This window comes from Amblyomma americanum, chromosome 4 (assembly GCF_052857255.1).
Source record: "Amblyomma americanum isolate KBUSLIRL-KWMA chromosome 4, ASM5285725v1, whole genome shotgun sequence".
Taxonomy (NCBI): Eukaryota; Metazoa; Arthropoda; class Arachnida; order Ixodida; family Ixodidae; genus Amblyomma; species Amblyomma americanum.
The window spans coordinates 102,908,646-102,929,159 of record NC_135500.1 but is presented as its reverse complement, the minus strand read 5'-3'; the positions used below and the strand labels follow the sequence as shown (position 1 = coordinate 102,929,159).

General features: G+C 46.1%; 1 protein-coding gene across 1 annotated transcript in view; it reads right to left on the bottom strand.

The window, feature by feature from the left end:
* Window positions 1-5,395: 5,395 nt before the first annotated feature.
* Window positions 5,396-20,514, bottom strand: part of LOC144129724 (uncharacterized) — a 32,496-nt gene continuing 17,377 nt past the window's right edge. Inside the window, exons 9-13 of the mRNA XM_077663814.1 lie at window positions 18,370-18,536; window positions 17,605-17,949; window positions 14,132-14,392; window positions 11,638-11,883; window positions 5,396-7,695 (exon numbers count right to left, since the gene is read on the bottom strand). Of these exons, the coding sequence (XP_077519940.1) occupies window positions 5,941-7,695; window positions 11,638-11,883; window positions 14,132-14,392; window positions 17,605-17,949; window positions 18,370-18,536 (2,774 nt within the window). The 3' untranslated portion in view covers window positions 5,396-5,940. The remainder of the gene's footprint in view (window positions 7,696-11,637; window positions 11,884-14,131; window positions 14,393-17,604; window positions 17,950-18,369; window positions 18,537-20,514) is intronic.

Sequence of the window (20,514 nt, the reverse complement as noted above, 5' to 3'; positions counted from 1 at the left end):
GTCTGATGAAGAAACGCCAAAGCATGAGGGCGTCTAGCCGTAGAGACAAAATAGAACTAGCAGAGCTATTGAGCCTAATAAATAAGCGCAAGGGGGGGGGGGGGGGTAGCCGACATAAGGAAGTTTAATACTCAGCGAATCGAGCATGCTCTAACGAAAGGAGGTAGCCTAAAGGTGGCGAAGAGGATACTAGGCTTAAGTAAAAACCACATGTATTCGTGAAGGATCAAGGAAGGCGATGTCGTTAGCAATATGGATACGATAGTTAAAGTAGCCGAAGAGTTCTACACAAATCTAGACAGTAGCCAATGTCATGAGAACGTTAATGAGAGAGACGGTAGCGAACAGCAATGCGTCATCCTGTCAGTAACGTTGGTTACGCGCACTGTTTAAGACTCGGGAATTTTTTTTACTCGCCTTAATTCATAACATAGCGGCAAGATCGTTTACTCAGTACAGGCAGTGGCGTCCTGATCACAATAAATAAATACATCTGTCACTCTAAAGCGTACATTGACACGCCCCAAGAGATGCTGTAGGTCACCTGTAATAACTCGAGCAGGCTTATCGTGTTAGGCCTCTACTACTGTCGACCGAAACTCAATTCAGACATTATAAAACACTTCAACGATGCTCTAAACTACCTATACGAAGTACTCACATGCAAAGTTAGTTTTTTCGAAGATATAACTACCCCAACATAGATACCTATACGAAGTACTCACATGCAAAGTTAGTTTTTTCGAAGATATAACTACCCCAACATAGATTGGTTTCAGAACTCATGCCCAACTTCTAGAGAATGCATTGTTTTTGTTAATTGCCTGTTAGAGTACTAACGCAGGTAATCACTCAGGCTAGTAGAGAAACGGCTAGCAGCGCAAACATACTGGATCTTCTACTAACGCCTGACCCTGCTAGTCTCCAGTCGCTTCATTACCTTCAATAAATAAGTGACCACACGATTATCTTCGCTACTTTAACATTCCCGGGCATAAAAAAAAAAACTCCCAAACGAATACATCTGTATCACCGCAGTGATTATCCAACAATAAACCGAGAACTGTAAAATTTTTATAGCCCTTACGAAAGCGGATTTCATGCGCGTTCAACAAAAGAAAAGTGGTGCCTTCTCCACAATAATTTCAATGAACTCGCTCAGAAGTTTCTACCCACCACAACACGTGAAACAAAGGTTCAGCCCCTTGGTTCAAGACCACAATTACAATGCGTAAAAATAAAAGTTGACGGCTCTACAGGATAGCGACATTGAAAAATAACCAAGGTATGTGGAAGGCATAAGATAAAGCTAATACGAAAACCGCGAATTACGTACGCAAAGCAAAGCATTTTTTTTTTGACACAACATTACCAAAGTTGCTTAGGAGAAACCCCCGAAAATTTTGTAAATCAATAAAGCCGTCACGAGACACTGCGGTAACCATCAATGACACCCTGTTTAAGAACACCCTTTGCGTAACCCATGCGGATGTTGTCCTTGGGTTGCGAATTCCACTCTTGGGACATGGAGATGTTTGGACTTTTTAAAGATATATATAGCTCGAAAAAGAGTTCTCTTTAAAAAAACGATATGATTCCATAATTCTCACTGCTGAACGAAGTCTCCTTGCATTGTAAGTAAATCTGTGTGCACTTCGAAGCAAAAACGCCTGTTTATCGGCTTCTACCCTGACCCGCTAACTGAATCAAAGCTTATGTCCGGAACAAAGCGCTCATAGTGCGCTAGGACGCTAAGTGTCATAGCACGCTTATGAGGGAAACAGAGCACGCTTGCTCTAAAGCCGTTGTTTTTAGAAATTTCTTTCCTAAAGTATTGCCTCTGGAGCCACTGAAAAGGATAGCATGCAGTGCTCGATTTCTCCGGCTGTGCCCCGCTTCACTGGGCACTCGTTGCTCCTATTGCGCATTTTTCTTCCTGACACTTTTTCAGCGCGTACACTGATTTTTTTTCACTGTTTGTTCTTCATTTTTTTCGAGACCGAAGTGAATTCTGTCATGAAAAGCAAACGGGCTATCACAGGCCGAACCGAATGAGCACCGTGCATTAGGAATTGACAGGAGGCCGCCGTCGGGTCCGGAACGAAGATGGCGGCGAGTAGAGCCGGGCCTACTCTAGATACCGGCCCGTGCAGACCTCTACCACCGAGTATAGATCTTGTGTAGCTTTCCTCAATTGTAAATAATGCATTCTGCCGACTAAATACTCTAGTTGAGCGGTTGTGCTATTTCTACAGCATTTAACTGAAGCCCGCCGCGGTGGCTCACTGATTAGGGCGCTCGACTACTGAGCCGGAGTACCCGGGTTCAAACCCAACCGCGGCGACCACGTTTCAATGGAGGCGAAACGCAGAGGCGCTCGTGAACTGTGCAATGTCAGCGAAAGTAAAGATCATCAGGTAGTCGAAATTATTCCGGAGCCCTCTACTACGGCACCTCTTCCTTCACTTCAACCAATGCGCATTGTTAGTATTTCCGGTTTCTGTTCCTGTTAATATATGCCTGCTCTATAGAAATAACATAGTACCTCAAGTTCAGACGGTGAAGAATCTCGGAGTAATATACGCCTCTACTCAATCCTGGCGGCCACACATTGAGCAAGTTTCGGCGAAAGGAGTTCGGGCCGTTGGCATCCTACGCAGGCTTTGTAGTGCTAGGTCAGGCATGATAAGGCATACACTTCTGATGATTTATAAAATGTACGTCCGCCCAATTTTGGAGTTCGGGTGTGTTTTATTCTCAGGAGGAGCTCCTGAGCTCCTGTCTATAAACTTTGCCCTCTTGTGCTGTTGGAGCGTGAGGCGTTGCGCCTTTGTCTGGAGCTTCCAAAATATGTCGCCAATGCTGTTCTGCACCTTGAGGGGCGAATTCCATCGTTATAAGCTAGGTTTCGCCTTTTAACAGTTCAAACATTTTTAAAATTGTGCGACTCACCCCTTCACGCTTCCAGTATAATATTTTTTAGTCAACCTTCCGCCTTTTTTAGTGCCGCCCGGTCTCGTTTTCATACTCCGCAGATATGTTACGTGCAGTCCCTCCTTGATCAGATCAATATTCATTGCGCAGATGTCCGCCAAATGTATAGCAACTCATCATCTCTCCAGATTGAATTCGATGACATTTTCCCATCGAATGCAAAGCTGCAGCCCTTCCCGCTTCTTCAGGGTCTGTTGCAGGACCACCTAAGGTCCTTTCCCTCTCATGTTCTTATTGCTACCGATGCCTCGCAGGATCGCGAAAAGGCATGTGTGGGAATTTTTTCGCCTTCACTGGATTGGCCTTTTTCTCTCCGTCTTCCTGACTTCACTCCAGTTTTTCTGGCTGAATTATTAGCAGTAATCTTAGCCTTACGAAAATTAGAAACTACCGTTTCCCAGGTCATGGTTATGACATACTCTCTGTCCATTTGCTCTTCATTATCCTCACCCACTGAGTCTCGGGTATTACGCCACATTAAGTTGCTGATTCCGCTCCATCTCAATTCGGTAAGGTTGCTTTGGGTACCAGGTCACATGGGCTTTCACTTAAATGAGGTTGCAGATTCCTTAGCAAGAGCATCTCTCTGCGGCCCAATTGTTGCTGTCCTGCCAACGTGTGCATATACAGCTGCGGTGAGGTTTCGCAGCTACACAATATTTCAGGAATTTGCTTCCTCGGCTCCAACATCATCTCCCGAATATCAGCATCTTCTGCATCATTGCAGTAGCAAAGACTGGCGCTCGCGCAGACTAGAGGTCTCTTTCCCCCGTTTGCGTTGCCGGGTTCCCCTTCTAAATTTCTACCTTCACAGATCTAGCCTGGCGGCTTCCCCATTGTGCCCTTTTTGTGCCGAACCTGAGACAAAAGATCACTTTCTGCTGTTCTGCCGCCGCTTCTCTCATTTGAGGAAGCGTGCAAAATTTTCTTCAAGAAACGCAGCGACTCCCATTCTAATTTCTTATTCCCACTCTCAGTCAGTACGAAACTGAAACCTTACAGGCATTGTTTACTATTATGCACATTAAGCCGTTGTCCCGTCCTCGATCTCCTAGTTAACAGGACCCCTATCCTTCCGTCTTCCAAACTATCAGCCTACATACTATTACCACTCCTTTTCCCATGAAAACTTAGGTTTAGATCGATAGAATAAGACGTCGCCAGCACCGTAATGTATCACGGGTCCTTGAAAAGCCTCTGAAAGTATGAAACGTTGTTAGTTCGAAAGCACTACTCCGATGGCTAAACGCTGAGCAAGATCTTGCGATGTTTGCGGGTTTGTGTCATAACTGCCGACGGTACCGCCATCTCGAAACATCGTTTACACTGCTAGCGCTACAGTTTGGAAGACACTCCCGCCCACACCGCGTCGCCGGCGCTTTCCGCCGTTCCCGCTCCCGACGCGTGAGTGTCATATCGGCGTCGGAACCACGAGAGCACCTGCGCGGCGGTGGTAGACAAACCAACGTTCACAGATTTCTGGTTTTGCAAGTTTGTAGAATTTCGGCAAAAATTTCCTGTCTTTTCGAAGGCGACGTACATATAAAACATCGCTTAACGCGCGCGTGGGGGGCGATTCCCGGCTGGAGGTACGAAAGGGAAGCGCGGCCCATTGAAGTGCAAGCAGAACTTTTTGAAATATTTTTCTTGTTTCCCAGAGTGCCCATGGAGGCTGCTGCGAACAGTTGGCGAGTGCTTTGAAGAGAGTGACAATGAATGCTGCGTCATTTCGAAGCTGTCATTTAAAACGCCGCGATAAATGTGTGTTCCGAATCCGCACATACCCAAGAAAGGGTTCTTTCCGCTTAATATTTATCCGAATCGCGCAAGCTTCTCTTGTAGTCCGACGTGCTGCCGCGTGCCCTACATTCGCTAATGCAGTTTGTTTAAAATTTTAAAGTCCTCTACTAGCATAGCACCAGCATAGCCACAGCAGAGCTTGTAGATGCCTACGTCTACAGAACATCTGAAGTGAAGCTTTTTGTTAAGGTATTCACATTGCTATGTTTAGACGTTTACTAGACGTTAGTCGCAGTTCTTTTATCCTGTGGGCAGTGCATGCACACAGACTCGAGAACGCAACTCAGAAAGCAAATACAAAGCAGAACCAGGAGGCGCCATCAAGCCACCATTTCTCAACCCTTGAAACCAAACGCCTTGAATCACCACCGTAGGATTCATAGGTACCGCAATTCTGTCCTTTCACCCCATCTGCTCGCTTAACCCTTCCCGTCCTCAAGCTTACCGTTGTTAGCCAATCGCAATCTTTTCCTTCAATTTAGAGCTGCACACTGGACTGCCAGTTCTTATCCCGGAAGGGGGAGCCAAACAGGCTCCGCTTGAATTGAATTTTTTTGTTTCCCTGCTTGCTATAGGCTGTCTTCAATGCGAAAGAGAATATTGTCAAGGCGTTTAGTTTTTAATGCCATCTGTGCTCTGAAAGCTTGTCTGGGCTAAGCAAAACCGGAAGCATTAGTTCAACAAAATCCTTGCATTTATCCTAAAAGACAAAAAAGCACATTTCAGAATTCAGACCATCTTGAAGTAATGCCTATTATGTACGTTCTCGCAAACACAGTACACGCTTGTTGGTCGTTTGGGTGAAGAACTTTATGCCATAAATACTGAAGGCGCACGGGCCCACGCAAGTAGTCACACTGCTTCAGCCTGTTGCATGAGCTCTTACTCTATTGCGGAAGCAACTTATCGGCATTATTTTGTTGTTCAATACTGTAACCTCGAGGAACAGGTTCTATGCAAACAGTCTGAAACGTCATGCAATTAGTAATCAGGAAATGTTCACAGTTGTTATGTACGCAAAACAATTATTGGGAGAGACTCATGACCGTGCATTGATTTATCAAACATTAATTCTATACTTGAGTGAGATAAAATAAAGTAACGAATTATTTCAGAGCCAACACTAAGCATAAATGCAGCCTAAACTCATTTTTCGTGCGACTTGCGAGAAAACCGGAAAAAATATGGTGGTCGCTCCGACAGACGCGAAGAGCACGAGTAAAAGTCGGAAGCCGCGGAAAAGGAACGGCCCCGGTGGGGCATGGGTCTCGGTGAACAGCAACTGCGGACGGCTGATATGCTATTGCCTGAGCACAAGTCTGAAGCGTCCCGGCTTGTTGCGATTTGCAGGTTGTCGACGTAGGGCGCCTCCAGCTGCGGAGAGTTCACGGCGCTAGTCTCGACGATGGAAAAAGACGTCGATGAGTCCGGCCTTTCACGATTCAGCTCAGCACTCGAGCCGCTGCACTGGAACAGCGTCAGAGACGTTGCTTCGACCCCAACCAGGCTGGCTTCGGGACCACGGTCCACTGCGACCACGGAGAGATCACTGACGGTCTCGGGGGACATCCGGCCGCGTTTCTCAGGAGGCAAGATTCCAAGCTTGGCCAGGAACGCCGAAAGATTCTCACTGGTCGTCGTGCCACTAAACTCAGATGGGACAACATCGCTGACACTACATCCACTTCCTAGTGGGAAGCGCGAGACGAGCCCCTCCGTAATTTCTGGAATTCCTTTATCCGTTCTCGATAGCCCGCCTGTCGAAGGCTTCGACGGCGAAGGTAGCGCGCTATAATCTTTGGCCGACGTGGTGCCGTTGTGACAAATGCTTCCTGGTGCGTTTCCAATGCGGAACAATTCATTCGCAGATGGAAGAGACGGTTCTCTTTGAGATATACGGTGTGAAGAAAGCGATGACAGTTTCGCGGAAAGCTTCATAGAAGAGCCGCTCACCTTTGCACCGCTTGACGATTGCTTTGGGGAGCGGGAATCGATGTTTTCTAAGCATATGGCTCCCGTATCTTTGCTCGTATATTCTTTTCTGGAGACTCCGAATAATGTTTTGCCGGCAACTTCCAAAAGCTGTTCTTTTAACTTACATACGCTGTCGCTAACTCCGCCCCGCGGTCGTGGCGCCGGTGCAAAAGATGACGCGCTTTCAGAAGTCACAGAGCCGGTAAACAAGATATTCCAGACCTTCCGAGGCAGCGGCATAGGTGGCTTAGCCGCTGGTTTCTGTATCCCTGAGCACCCTTCGGCAGCCGGGCGCTGGTAGGTCTTCCTAGTCACGAAAGAAGCTTGGAGGTCTGAGTGATCCACCTGAAAATCCGGCTTCGAAAACTTTCCCAGTGTGTCTTTAGTCGAAACTTCGCTGCAGTTCGCTGACAGTGCCGTGTCGCTGACCGCTGTCGAGAGAATGGCATCCCTCTGGACGCTGGCGCTATCAGCATCACACTTCTCGGCGCACGGTGGCCTCGCCCTTGAAGCGGCAATGCCGGACCAAAAGTGGGGCCTGCAATACGCAGAAGGCAGATCTACACTGCGCAATGTCTCCTCGTCGCCATCCGCCATCTCGGGGGTTGCTACGGCTGTCGAGACGGATCTGGGCGTCATTTCCTCGGTGTCATTTGGAACATCGATCCTTCCAGCGGCTGATGAGGTGGCACTCGATGTGAGAGAAATCAAGTCACTTGAATGAAGCGCTCCCCGAGAACTCCGCCACGCCACCTTTGTAGCGCTGACGGCTGACCGCCTCTGCAGAGGTTCCGAAAAATGTTTGCGCACCGCGAATGGGCTTCGCAGCCGCAAAGGTTCGGATCGGGCGTGAGCAGGCAGAACTTGGCACTGTGTTCTACGAGGTGTCACGGTGCGGCGTTCGGTGGAAAGAGCAGTGGCGGCCACCTGCGTTCCATCGAGCACAGCAAACATATTTTTAGAGAATAATTACTTAGAAACTCTCGTGCGATGCTGACTAAACATCGCTAAGCCCAGCAACTGAAAGTGACACTCTCGCGCATCAGTTTCCGGCATAACGCAAGACAGATACGGTGTGCAGGGGGAAGTGGTTACGGTTATTCAACATAAATGTTCATCGCGCTGTACTGGTCAATACTTCAACGAAACCTTACACTTGAAGCCCCGCTTCAACTTTTCGGGAAAAATAAATTAGTTAATGAACACACTGCGGCAATTACGGTAGAATCGAAACAAAGAAAGCAAAATGTTTTGGATAACAACAGAAATACTTCATTCATTTACATCTTTGTTCACGTGTATAGCTAAAGCCAGGGACCGACCACACAGCCTGAATGCCATTTCTTCTCATGTACTTGACTGCCCAGTCGACGAGGCCAGCAGTTGTGCATGGTAACTACATGATCATTCACTACACGGGGCAACAGATGTAACATGGGAACTCTGGGCCCAGCATTGTAAGTTTTGGTTCGGGTTTCAAGCGAATGCCTATTGTGTAAAACGTTTACCAGTAAACTGAAACGTAACGTGACATAACGAACGTAAGATCCGACATAACGCTCAAATTGAAAGCAAACGGTACGCTTATTCACAGTCGCGTTGCCCTGGTGGATATAAGCCAGAATAAATCTCCCTCCAAGTGATAAGAGTAGAATGTTGTGTTTGCTTTTCTTCGCGAAATCGTGGCGAAATTGCTTACTTTGTACACAAGCACCTTCGTCCTTCTGACATCAAGGCAGGGGAAAGATAGGCTAGAATTGCCTATAAAGGAGTAATTAATGGGGTCGCTGAAAGGGTGAAAAAAATGAATTTCTTAGGTCTGCTTGCCGGCTGAATAATCTACAGCAGTGCTTCTAGAACCTTCTTTCGCGAGAGGTAATGTCCTGCCTGAAGCGACTTATTTTTTGAACGAGCCCGGCGGCAGCGAATTATCTATTCTCTGCAATCTATTGAGAATTGCTATGGGATTTGTGCTCAATGCCATATGTTCTTCAAAACTTTTTTCATGCAAGTGAATAAACTGTTCTTGAGCATAAAGTATTGTTTTTATAGTCGAGCTCGTGTCTGATTTGCTGCTGCCCTTGGTCTTACTTGTTTCCCTCTGATGTTATTCGTGAGCAAAGCACCATTCAACGCCCAATCGTGCGTTTTTGTGCAAATGTATGTTGACCTGGCATACGCACGAGAACATGCAACTCATTGTGTTGTTTCTTGCTAACGCTGATACCCAAGATTTCGTTCTTTACAACTCATCTAATGGGTTTTCCGGTTGATTTTTCACACCTCAATTTCATTGATACCAAAAAGAACCAAGTGGTCGCTCCCACGGCAGCAGCATGTTTTTGGCTCTCTTCCGGTGTTTTTTTTCACCGCTTATTTTCGCATATCATCCAAATTTAGCAGCTATTCAGAGTAAGCCTCCAAAGTGCTGTTTTATATTACCTTCCATTTATTCAGTGCTTCTATTATTCAGGATGCAGAATACATAGTGACGCGCATTCCTGAGAGGCGAAGGCAATGGCGCTTAGAAAGATCGGCATGGATTGTGCATCGCTCTATTTCCGTCGTTAGGCACAGGATGCTGGAAATGCCCCGGCAGCCTTTCGTCTGTACTTTGTTTGAGAAACGGTTTTCCAATAGTAAACTAGCTGACCGCTCGAAAACGATATTAGTAATTCCTGAATAAAAGCACAGGTTTATTTATAAACTTTCTGCCAATCTAAGTCAGAAGGGTCTAGTGTACGAGGGCGATTCAGAAAGTAATGTCTCCAAGCCCACTACTTTGTCAGTAGTATTGTAAACATCTGAACTCTTTATAATTAATGCACTGATGTTTAAGCTACAGAATGTCACTTGCTTCAACTTCCTATCTCTGCTTATTCCAGAGTAATCCAGAAATCCATGGCATACAGTGATGTCCGCTCGAAACAGCGGGCTGTAACTGAATTTCGGGCTGCGGAAAGTTATGTGCCCATATACATTCATCGCCGTCTAACTGCAGTTTACAGGGATGCCTGTGTTGACGTCAGCACTGTGCGGAGGTGGGCAAGGACTGTGAAAGAGCAAGAACCAGCCGCATCAGATCTCAAGGACCAGCACCAAAGTGGGCGGCCCGCAACGGCCTCTGATGAGGATCATCAGCATCAGTTGGACTAGTTTATTTGGGACAATCGCAGGGTCAAGCAACACGAGATCGCAACAGCACTCGCCATTCCCATTGGTTCAGTGAACCACATCATTCAGGACCTCCTGCGCTGCAAGAAGATTTGCGGTCGTTAGGTACCACGGGAACTGACGACTGACATGAAAAAGTCGAGGAAGATAATCTGTCAGCAGGTGCCTCTGCGATATGGACAGGAAGGTGGCAACTTTCTTCCCACAATTTTTACTGGCGGCGAATCGTGGACCCACCATTATGATCCGGAAACGAAGTGTTGGTCGATGGAGTACCGCCACACGTCCTCTCCTGTGCCAAAAAAAAATTCAGTTCTCTCATCTGCTGGCAAAGTGTTGTTGACTCTCTTTTTGTATTTGGATGGTGTCGTGCATGCTTAATTTCTCCGACACGGTGAGAAAATAAACTCGGACCGCTACGCTGACACCCTAAAGCGACTGCGAGCCAGACTGAAATGCACTCGCAAAGATAAGCGTAAAAAGGCAATCCTGCACCACAACAATGCTCGTCCGCACACGAGCCACAAAACTCGGGAAGCACTGCAGCGCTTGAGGTTCACGGATATTCTGCCTCATCCTGCCTGCAGTCCAGGCCTTGCGCCCTGCGACTTTTGGCTCTTCCCCAAACCCAAGGATCACCTTAAGGGCCAACGCTACAGTTGTGACGCGGAGGTGGAAGCAGCAGTTCGCCAATGGTGTCGCCAGCAGCCACGACAATACTTCGCCGACGGCATCAAAAATCTTGTTTTGTGTTGGCGCAAGCGAATTGCCCGTAATGGAGACTATATTGAAAAATTCCACCATTTGTAGCTGGCATTGCCAGCTTTCCGTACGTACCTGTATCGATACTATCTGTCAAACACAAATAAAGATATCGCCTTGAACGCATTACTTTCTAAATCGCCCTCGTGAAATCACGAAACACGTCATTTCATATCATACCTTGAATTATCCTAAAAATAAATTCCTTATTCCTTTCAGTCAGCTAGTTTTACTCCGCTATCGCTCTTGTGAAGCTTAGTTGTTTGACTGGATAACTGACCCCCATACATAAGTCTCATCCCGCAGACGCAGTATTTTTTGGCTTTATAAAAGCATTCTGCAATGTCCCACATTACCGCCTAGTATATAAACTTGAACTAGAAATTCTTACTGCCGCTCTTGATTACGTTGAAGTTTTATTGCGGAAAACAGTCATTTAAAAACTGGTTGGCCAGAAAACTTGGGAGAATATCGTGTCAGTGTTTACCAAAGTATCCTCTGCGCAACTATGACTGCATAATCTCACTCAAATTGTTTTTAGTACTTCACGTAGCGTAAAACAGCCCCGAACAGATGCGCTAACGCCTCAGTATGCGCCTCTTCAGGACCGCTGAGGAACCGATGCACTGACCAGAGAAGCGCCCTTGGCTTGTCATCGCATGATATTACAGTGTTTCGTGTATACAGCGATCTCAGGTGGTAGTCCAGAAAGTGCCTTCGAAAAGCCTGCCTGTGATAAAGTGCTCAGAAAAGTTTATTTGCCCTATCCTCTACAACAGACTCGAAAACACATAGAAATGGCGTAATACATGGAGTAACTCGATCAAGTTAATTATTTTCTAAGCGAAAATTAGCGGACCCTAAAAGAAGGAACACTTCAAGCTCAGCTTTTTCTTGAATCGGGACTTTGGATGTTAGTGCAACCATGCTCACCAGCGTTGTCGAAGAGGGCTCGCTTGATCTATCGGCACGGTCGGCCTGAGCCTCCAGCGACGCGAAACGCTTCGCCACACAACCCTCCCTTTCCAGCTCAGCATCGTCCTGCAACTGCGACACAGGGTCCGCTTTGGTGATCGAAGAGTGGCAGAATGCTTCACCCTCGCCCTTGAACGGCACCTTGGTGCGCAGGGGCACGGGTGGACGGGACATCTCGACACCGTGCAACGCTTCGGAGATCACCTGTGCGTAAGGCATGTACCGTGGAGGTTGTCGTCATGCTTTCTGAAGTGAAGAGATCATTCGTTCTGGTAGTATTCCGGGCCTACTTTTTACGATAAGTACAATGTTTAAAGATGAACTATTGTGGTTAAGGGACCACAAAAACTACAAGGTCGTTTACAGAAAGCATCAAGCATCTGCTGCTAACACATGTGTTCATAAACACATATTGATAATCATTACGTTCATCACCGTTCTTGAACGGAGGTCTGACAAGAAGAAGTTAGTGGTTTTTTTTATAGTCACAAACTTACAAGCTTCGATACTGGCCCGCGTCGATAACATTTTCACTTGCTAATGTGCATTAGGAGCCTTAAAGGGCTTCTGGAACAATTTGGAGGTTCATATTTTAATGCGTTAAGCCTAAACAGGATGTTTTGGTTTATGGGGGTTTAACGTCCCAAAGCGACTCAATCTATGAGAGGCGCCTCACTGAAGCGCTCCGGAAGTTTCGACCACCTGGGGTTCTTTAACGTTCACTGACATCGCACAGTACACAGGCCTCTAGAATTTCGCCTTCAACGAAATTCGACCGCCGTAACCGGGATCGAACCCGCGTCTTTCGGGCCAGCAGCCGAGGGCCATAACCACTGAGCTACTGCGGCGGCTCAAACCTAAACAGGACGTTGTGAGCGTTGAAGCCTTCCACACTTGCTGCTGTCTAATCACCATACTCATAATAAATCATTTTAAAAAGTACAACGTTGATCTAGTTAAGGCGACACTACTTATTGCGTTTTAGCCACCTCTCTCCGTGAAGGTCCTGTCATTGGGCTTGCAAAAGTTGCGTCACCAAGTTTTAAACTTTTGCATCTAAGTAGTGAAGTCTTTTTTCAGGCAATTTTTTACTTACTATTGTGGTAAACTTTAACAAATACCAACGCGATAATACAGCATAATTCAACTTTGTTTTACTCGAATAAGATACCCTGGAGGGCAGAGCACACCTGGAAGCTTCCGGTATTCTAAGCTTAGAACAAAAGCAGCGGCGTTACGGTAAAAGGAGTTTTAAATCTCTGAAAAGAACCATGAATAAAGTACACACAGGACTACGCTGTATACTTGTACTGTGCGATCGGGAAAATGCAGCCCGGCACCTGAGGTAGCGAACAAAGGCAAATTGGTGTTTATAAGTAGAGTGTGTCCTCATGCTTTCAGTGTTGCCAGACCAAGAGTGAGAGGCCAGGCCTAGCAACTGCTTTTACAGAATTTGGTAGGTGGCGCAACAAGTGGCTGAAATTGCCTGTCGATGACATCGGTAAAGAGCAGGCGCAGCCGAACATGACTGAAAATATCCGAGGAAAAAAAATGCTTCAGTGGTGGCCTCATTGCATCATTGTGATTGATCCGACGAAAACAACATATTTTTACTCTCTTCCAATGTACTTTAACTGAGCGAATGTTTTTTGTGGGATATTTTTGTCCTTACCGTTTCTTTTTGTAACGCAAAACAAAGCTTATGTGCGGAACATAAGGTACAGGTACCGACAAAAGTTTTCGGAACGCGGAAATCACAAAAAAGCGGAGTTTCCTGGCTACGTAGAGGCACAGCCAGGCATTCCGAAGTGCATTCTTCAGGTCGAGTAGGAAAGCACGGAGCACACCCATCAGTTCATCACTACACGCTTATACTAGCCATAAATTAAGCCTTCGTGTAATTTTCGTGTTCCGAAAACATTTTTGGGAACCTGTACACGTGTCAGCTCCTTATGCATCAACAGTTATGTTACAACATCGCACTATTCTCCAGCGCAAGAAACCCGTCGTCAAACATTACTGACACTCGGAATAATCATTAGAAACTTAATTTTTTAATATATTTGTTTGACATGTTTCTAGCGGCAGCCGCCGTAATAAATAATGAACCGCGAACTAAATACGCAAAGTAAGCATTAAGCAACGGTATGCACAGGACGATTCTGTACTGTCCTCATAAAAAAGCGAACGAAGTACGTTGTTTCTGATAACACCGCTTATGAAACGCATGCTAGAAACAGTACAAAATATTAAGCGGTGAAAGCATGCAGCGTCACCGCGTAAAAAAAAAAGAAAAGCAAGCGAGACGCGACGAATTTCATTCCATTCTGTCCATTCTGGTTTGCCCTCTTCGTTCGGAAAAGCGTTTAGTTTTCCTCAACCATTCACTCTCTCATTGGCTGCGATATCGGCCAGCCTCGACGCGATAGTCGAGGGTGGATCTTCCGCCTACCTGGAGCTGGCTCGACGTGGTTCTGCGGTAGCGGATGGACCTCTTAAGAGGCGTAGGCCGGAAGGGCACCGCGGCGGGGGGCACCAGGCGGCTGTTGGCGGTGCGGGCGCGGTGCAACTGGGCCACCGAGGGCCGCCGGCGCTGCTCCGATGGGGGAGAGGACTCTCCTCCGGTCTCCTTGGAGGGGTTCTGAGCCGCCACCGGTGTCGGGGATTCGCCCGATGATCGGCGTACGCCACTGACTTCTTGTCTTGCCAAAATCTAAGTACCATTTCGAATAAGTGAACACTGAGTTAAGCTGATCTCCAAGTATACGCAAGTATCACTAAAGTGCGTCCGGGGAACATATTTTGAATATACCTCATAGATATTATTTTAGAGCACTGAGAGTGCTCCCGCTGCAGTGATTAGATACTTGTGATCTGTGAGTTCGATGTGTTCATAGTCAAAGAGCTTATACAGTATACAAACTAGACGAAGCACGCCAGAATGTGGTTTAATAGTCGTGGAGGTATCCGTATGGTATATCAGTCTCAGTTGCGTTCCCTTCGCGTTTTCGACTAAAGACCGTTTAGCCTAAATTCAGCTCAACTTCTCCCTTAAAGGAAAATAATGTAGTGGTGTTATATGGATTACATAACAGGCTCAGCTGCGTTCCTTTGGTGTTCATAGTCGTTTCTTTTCAACTAGACCCCGTTAAGTCAGAATTCTGCGGGATTTTATCAACGGAATCAAGTGCAACGAGAATATTTTTTTTCTTTTTGAATCGCATAAAGAAAAAGAAAAGCCTGGTGAGTGCATTGCACTGCGAGTTTTTTTTGTATTTAAGACGTCAAGAAACAGCTGTAACAGAAACTACTTACAAATTTCTAAACAGATTTGCCTTCAACGCATCCTCCGACGTAAATCAAGCATGAGGTCTTTATTCTTTGTATGCGAAGCAAGAGACATTGTGAAGCCTGAACGTCCAAACAGATCGCCGAAACTGTAATATTTAATATAATAATCTTCTGCAGAAATGCTCGTTTCGAACACATATAATGTTGCAACGCAGCGGCCATTTTCGACAGCGGGAATGAGGTGGCATCATGATTGGACACTGCTTTCTGATTTTTTGGGCTTCCAGTTTTAACCTATATAGTCTCTTTATACTCGCAAGATGGATCCAAAATATCAGAAACAGCACACGTATTGGGCCCACTATTGGAAATAAAAGGTTTCACTTTGATTCGTTGTAGGACCGGCCTTTGCCAAGAGATTTCAAATATTGGGCTGATTAGCTGTGCTACTGGGGATTATGGCTCTTACTGCTGTAAGCTTTTCGCGTGTCACAAAAACAAAATAAACGATGACAGCGAACAAAATTTAATAATTATAACCCTAGGAACGACACCTTCCATTTCGCTTCAAACTTTTTTTGGAGGCGACCGCTATTGCTCAAACCACACCAAAGTGGCAGCAAAAAAAGAAAAAGGAAACCCGGTGGACACACCCTTCCCAGAAATGTGAAGAGAGAAGCCGGACAGGAGAAATAGACGAGGTTTAAGGAGGTGGAGAGGGGTGAGGGGGGTGACCTTACAATCGTACCAACAAAGAAATATCGGGCAGCTTTCTTTGTAGAGTTACTCACCCCAGCCCTGTCTTCAGCACTTACATGGCGAGTGTGGGCTAGACGCTGTTCTGATTGGTAGCGACCAATCTCAGCTCTAGGCGAGTAAAATGAGCGAGCGAAACGCGTTTTTGGCTGGTCATTTTTATATTTCGAATTTTCCAAGTGGAATAATTTTAGTTTGCAGGCTCCGATTTCAATAATTGATTTTGCACTGGTATCAGGAACGCACGAGGAATCCACTTAATCAGATCAATCGGCACTGAAGAAAACATCGCGGTGCACCATTAACATCTTAATGGTGCCTGTTCGGATGGATTACCATACAAAGCATGTCTCCTCAATAGGATGAAGGTTTGATTACATCGAAGGAGCCGCAATGCGCTGCTGATTGTGCCGTCCAGATTCACGTGGTTCATACGGCTTATGGGTAGTAGAGTCGGGGATTTACTACGTAACATCATTACGAGCTCTTTGGTAAATGTGTGATCTGTAAACACGTGGATCAGGTCGGTCCTGAGAGAGGGTGCACAGCAATTCTCTCCACTCATGTAAACCGATCGTGGATGTGTGCTTCACAGTGATTGCTGTCAGTATGCGCCGCGCACATATTACATACGAATGTTTGCAAACCGGTATACGCAGTTGTGTGCCCATATAAAATATGTATAGTTAACCAGTCACTACGTGTCTTTCAAACTTCGTGTATTCCCAGATGCAAATCAACTTCGCTGAGAAATTTGTGGCATTTAGGGCGAATAATGCCACGCATGCATACGACGCGACCCAGAAATAAACCGCTATGTAATTGATAGACTACATAGAGCATTGCTTTTGCTAACCCCATTCCTCGGCCGGAAAGATCTCTATGTGTCCCTTTCGCCACTTTTCTACATATGGCCTCATTTCTCTTGGCTCCTGCAGCAGCACACAGAAACAGTTTTCTCGGTCGGTAAAAACGAAACGCATCAAGGCTGTGCAATCACCCGAAGCATTGCATGCTCCACAGTCATCCTTCCCCTGTACCTTTTGGCGTGGTAGCATTGAAACAAATATTAAAAGCAATAAACTAAAAATGTGCGTTGTGTAATACGAGCTTCAGGGCGCCGTAAGCCTTATAGGTTTCATGCTCGAGCTTGTGCATTTACCACGGAATTGTTCCAGAAGCATTACTGACTCAATTTTCCAAGGATGTACAAATCTTTTAGGCACCAAGTAAAAAGCGACTGTATATCACACAACTCCATATCTCACACGGTGTCTCCTAGACGTGGACAAAGTGCCTCTCTGCGAAAGCGATCAAGTACGTAAATACTAGTAAAAATATTAATACCTTTATTTTCCCCGTCTTCTATGGGGCAGGCTCTAGAAAAAGCTAGGACGATCCCCCCTCCCTATCCGAAAGACAATGCTACTGAAACAATCAAAATGACGAACAGTACAACTCCAACACAAAAACGATAGTAAAACCTGCAGTACAAATCATAATTATATATGGACAAGCCACAACTGTGGAACGGAAGAAAAGGCACCATTTCGAGGAAATATATAGAATAAATAAGATTCAACAAATGAGCGTGAGCGCAGTCGGGGTTGGAAAGATGGAAAAGAAAGAAAACGCTTCCATCGCATATATAATTTTGCAATACACATTACGCACGCAACGAATCATAATACACTCCCCCCCCCCCCCCCCCTCAGTACTATCGAGCAAATTGCGAAAAAAAAGGGCAACAGTGCAGTGCAAGCTGACAAAAACAACAAAAGCCGAGGTTCAAGCAAAAAGACATCCGCAATTGCTACTTTTCGTACAGCCAATCTGGTTTTATACAGCTGGACGTGCTTTTCTCGGCCGTTTCCTTACTTGGCCTGTGAACTCTGCAGACTCTGTGAGCGGAAGCAGCATCGATAAGGCTGGCAGCATCTCTGGCTCGGAGGTAGCCGAAGAAGGTGGTGGCACGGGCGGCGCCGTTCCTGCTCTGGCAGCGGGCACTGGCACTAATGCGGCATGCTCCGCTTTTGGAGACGTCGGTACTGCGGAACTGGTGACTACGACAGACTGACACTGCCTCGGCGATCGGGCTGCGCCCGCCGTGGAAGCCAGCGTTGCGAGCGGAACAACCGGAGTTTCCCTGTCCTTCGCCTCCACGGAGTATTCTCGCAGCAGAGTGCGCTCGCGCCGGTGGTGTTGGTTGCCCAGTTGGGTGACCTGCGCGGCACGGGAACGGAGTGGCATGATTGCGACTGGCTTATTTGAACAGGGTACCATACCACTCCTGTGAAAGGCCATGCGACATCATATTGAGTGTAATTCACTTTTACAATATCATGCCTTGAGAGTTATATACGCTTTGTTCTTTGCCATCCCTTATGGTTCTTTACTCTTTATTCTGTTGACTGTGTCCCCGCAAAAAAGGCGATGAAGGCAGGCTTCTTGCCTTGCGAAAGCTGCCTTGCGAGGGCCAAAAAAGTGCCAATAGGAACCCTTAACAAATCGCTCTTCTCGAATTGAATTGAGGAATTTAATTTTATCTTTAAAGAAGCGAACCTGAGTTTGGGGGTAATTCACAGACTGTCGTAATGCCTAGCTACACAATCTTTTAGGGAACCATGTACGGTCCGCCCTCACCTTGATGCTGGTGAGAATTTCGGTCAAGTTTTCGATGTCCGTAGATGACGACGTGCTCTCCGGTTGTGCATCTTTGTCGAGGGCCTTGGGTGTGGGAATGCGTTGGTCTGTGGACGCTGTGGCCTGCTCGCTTCCTTTCTCTGGCTCACCGGTTCTCGCTGCCGCACCTGTTAAATTATTAGGGAGTAATCAGACGCGATGTCACAACTATTGAATTATCAACAATTAGAGGGGACACTTTTTCTCCGCCTTAGCGACATGACGCGATAGCATTAATACATTAATGCCCATATATGCGGAATTTTAATTATTTGCGTTCTTGATCTCTGAATCAACAGTGATACAACGGACATTACAGCCATAAACATATCTGCCTAGCTTTGCAGCGGCAAGTTTAGTGCGTCATCTTAAGTAGGAACTTTAAGAGAGGGTGGAGTACCACAGAGCAAGCCTTCTCTAAATAACGGCAGTGCTTTGGGCGTATGTGTTTTCAAGGGAAAAACTTCACTACGCTACGTAAAGCAGTCGCCGCGTAGGCCGGAGAATGACCTTGAACGATCTTCTGTCCAACCACGTTAGCCATGTATGATCATATGTGGTACAGTGGTGGTGTCGAACCCTTGACCCCTGACGTTTACCCATGACCGTTAGTTGGCCTTTGACATTGGGTGACCTTTGGGTTGACCTTTGACCTTAAGAACATCCGATGGGGTGATGTGAAGCCAAGTGATGACATCTGATGGGGGTGTCGTAAGGCCGTGTGATACCACGTCTTAGCCACGTGGTCGTGTGGGTATATATAGAACGTCTGTCGGGAGCAGTAGCGGAGTTGCCATGGACGAGCCTCTGAAGCTTAGCAAGCGTGCTTGCTTTTCGCTGAATTCCATAGTTAGCAAATTTAAGCCACTGCCAATTTTTTAACGGATGGCGATGTCAAGAACTGCAACAAAACATGCAAGAAAAAGATAACGAAATCGCAAAGCTCAGGGAACGAGTAGAAAGTGGAGAACAATATTCGAGACGGAAGAATATTGAAATACACGGCGTGCGAGAAGCAGAGGACCAAGATCTGTAGCAGGTCCTAGTGGACCTTAGCAACAAGCTTGATCTGCCGGTGCCTGAAAAACACTCACTTGAAGCTGTGCACAGATTAAAGGCACAGAAAGACAAAATCGCACCCATAATGGTGAGGTTTACAGAGCGGAAAACAAGGGACTTGTGGCTGACAAAGAAACACGCCCTTCGAAGCGAAAATATTTTCGTGAATGAAAACTTCACGACAGCACAAAAGGAACTGTTTTGGAAATGCAGGAAGCTCGGCAAGGAACTCGGGTATAAATTTATCTGGACACGGAATGGCAGGTTTCTAGCCCGCAAATCGGAAGGCACTAATGTGATCGTCATTACCACTGAGAATGATCTTGCAAAAATGTCTTAGATGGCTTCATTCGATTCTTTTCGCGATTGGGACCTACACGTTTCCACCGCTACAGCTGAAAACAAAACAAAAGGAGAGCTTGTCTTAATACACGTAAATGTGCGGAGCATAAAGAAGAACTGGGATCAGTTATGCGCATATTTACACGCGAGGCTTGCTAACATCGATGTAATAGTGATCACAGAGGTCAATATCGATACAAGCAAACTGAGTAGGTATACACTGACCGGGTACTCTCAGATTGGTTTATGCAGGGAAACTCGAAAAGGTGGAGGAGTAGTTATATTTGTAAAAGATAACTGGGTATTTCATAATATCCCAGTAAAATTCAAGTATGCGGAAGTTATTTTTGTCACCCTGAGCAAAATGGATGTTACCTACACCATATGTGCGATATACAGACCGCCGAGCATGAACACAGATCTGTTTTTCGAGGAACTAAACTCTCTACTAAAGAAATACATGAACGACGAGCACCTTATATTGGTAGGGGACTTCAATATTGACGTAATGCAAGTATCGAGGAAGGCCGTTACAGGTTACCTTAATATCATAGCTGAATATGGACTGGTAAATGTAATTAATGACTACACAAGAGAGGAATACTTGGGCACGAATATAACAAGATCATGCATTGATCACATTGTTATTCGGCTAAGAAATCAGTGCTACACAAGCGGTGTAATTAGAGTCAAACTAGCTGATCA